Raw genomic sequence first — 2,500 nt, forward strand, 5'->3', positions numbered from 1 at the left:
AAAAGCAGGAAAGCCACCCAATAGACCGGAGAATTTTAGACGTATCTCCCTGCTAGAAATACCGGAGAAAATATTCCAAAGAATCCTTAGCATCCGCCTTCGGTCATACCTTGAAGAGAATAAGCTGCTAAACATCCGACAATATGGATTTAGACAATCAAGGGGAACATCCATAGCAATAGCTATTGCCCTAGCAGACAACAAAAAGGTCAGCATCGTCCTTTCGATAAGGTATGGCACCCTGGCATTAAATATCATCTTCTTCACCTCAACCTACCCAGACCCTTAATGAAAACACTGCAGCTTCCTACAGCACATGAAAGCCAAAATAAGGGTAGGCCAACTAGTTGGTCACGAATTCCCACTTCTGAGTGGAGTTCCACAGGGGAGTGTGCTCTCACCCCCCCCCCCACACATTAATAGCACCTACATAATGTATGCGGATGACATCACGCAAATCATCTCCCATCCTTCTGCACGTCAACAATTCATCAGACTTGCCACAGACAGAGCCATATCGGCCATAACAAAGTTGAAGAAGATTTGAAAATAAAAACAAATAAAACAGTTCTAATTATCCCGGTTGTCAGAACAAAACCTGGAAACCCCGAGCACGACAACATAGACGTGGGTTTCGCAAGAGAAGGTAAACTTCTTGGTCTAAAAATAACAAACACAGGCATCTCAGCCCACGTGAAAGAGAGAATCGATATAGCAAACAAAATCCTCACAAAGCTGAAGAGATTCTCAGGATGCCCAGAGAATACGAAAGTACACCTCTGCAAAATGCTGGTTCGGCCAATACTCAAATACCCCCCAATTCCCCTAAATACAATAGCTCTGTCATCCTGGTATAAACAACACTGAATACGAACATATATTCAAGCATACGTTACAATCATTCGGCATTAATAAATTCTTCCTGTTTTTCATTCATATTTGTTGTCATTAAATCAAGGATATACATAAACATTTATGTAAAAAAAATCTTTATTTGATTCCAGGTCTTAAATGATAGTATTAATGAAAGCAGGTCTACAATTAAATCAGAATAAGAAGCATAAAACATGCAAAAACAAAAGTTAATTTTTTAGAATACGTCCCCCAAACGGATCACAACATTTTCTGTATCTTTGGATTCCTCTTACCGTCTACAATGTAAATATGTAGCTTTTATAGCAGGCCTCGATAGCAGGGGAGGGCATGAAAGATACCAGGAAAATTGCGGGGTGAAATGTAAATGATATAAACAGAATTAGTCAGTGTTGCCTGATGCCCCTGCGACCCCTCCATATGGGGCTGCCGTCCCCTAAACCCCACCCAGGAAAACAAAGAATCCACGTATTTACGGCAAGCACGAACAGATCACCGCCATGTGGGAGCGAGGAGGGGGTAGGGGGCGGCAGCCCCCATGGGGGTGTTGCAGGGGGCACAGCACCCCAAGGTCTAAGGGGCCTATCTCTTTTCCTACTCACTGGAGCTGAGGTCTTATGAAGTGCCTCGGAATTCTCTGTCCCTACAACTCGACCCTTCACCACCACAGGACAGGAGATTCCCCTGTTTATGTATCTGTGTATTTTCAATATATAAAATCGTCTATCTATTTAACTATCTATCTTTCTATGTATTAGATAGATAGATGAAGAGGATAGATAAATGGAGGGAGCCGCTAACAAGCAAAGGCACCAAAGGAAATGGTCGTCGCCAGATCATGACGAAGACGACGACATGCAAGAGACAAAGAGGAGAGACACGAGGGACAAAAATGTAATGAAAAGAAATCAAGAAATGGAAAGATAAGTACTTATATAGACCTTGCAGCACATTAGACAATATAGTAACTAATTCTATGTATATCAACTACATTTTACACAGCAATTTCCCTGGTACCTCTCATGCCCTCCCCAGCTATCGGGGCCAAGGATGTGGGGGGTTTCCCGCGCAATAATTTCTATATGTTTGGCAACTAGACAGTGAGAGGAATTCAGCGATACCGAAATTGCCGCGATCCACTTGGTGGACATATTCCAGAAAATTACCAAAAAAGACAATCCCTTTCCTACCAGTCTGAACTAGTGACGTTTCACAATATTAAACAAACAGATGACACTGCGCCATTTATTGTTCAGATATCACTATCCGCCAACCGTTGGGGCTAACAGACCATGCTTTCCTGTCTTTCGGCCCACTTGGTAAATAGGTTCTGCCTAGCTGTTTCTTCCCTATACGGGATCTGCAACAAATAATATTCAGCCAACAATATTTGATAAAAGGTTAAAATGCATTTCCAAACTTTTTTGTTGCATTTAATTTTCCCACATGTTTACAGTCTTGATGGATCATCACGTAGCTGAACCTGAAAAGAAGAATCGTGTTGTTTTGAAAAATGTCTCTTGTCTTTCATGCTCAGACCAAATTATTGAATATTCATTTATAATTAAAACTACATCTAAAGAGATGGTGTGGAAGAAAGATGGTGGGGGGAGAAAAAACTATAAAA

General features: G+C 41.4%; 1 protein-coding gene across 3 annotated transcripts in view; it reads right to left on the reverse strand.

The window, feature by feature from the left end:
* Nucleotides 1-972: 972 nt before the first annotated feature.
* LOC113807682 (multiple epidermal growth factor-like domains protein 11) overlaps nt 973-2,500 on the reverse strand; it is an 8,290-nt gene continuing 6,762 nt past the window's right edge. For 2 of the 3 annotated variants that reach the window (XM_070124287.1, XM_070124281.1), the window contains one exon: nt 973-2,233. In XM_070124287.1, the coding sequence (XP_069980388.1) occupies nt 2,156-2,233 (78 nt within the window). In that variant the 3' untranslated portion in view covers nt 973-2,155. Of the gene's footprint in view, nt 2,357-2,500 lie in introns of all 3 variants that reach the window. The other variant, XM_070124285.1, reaches the window with a different exon arrangement.

This window comes from Penaeus vannamei, chromosome 1, assembly GCF_042767895.1.
Source record: "Penaeus vannamei isolate JL-2024 chromosome 1, ASM4276789v1, whole genome shotgun sequence".
NCBI classification, from domain to species: Eukaryota; Metazoa; Arthropoda; class Malacostraca; order Decapoda; family Penaeidae; genus Penaeus; species Penaeus vannamei.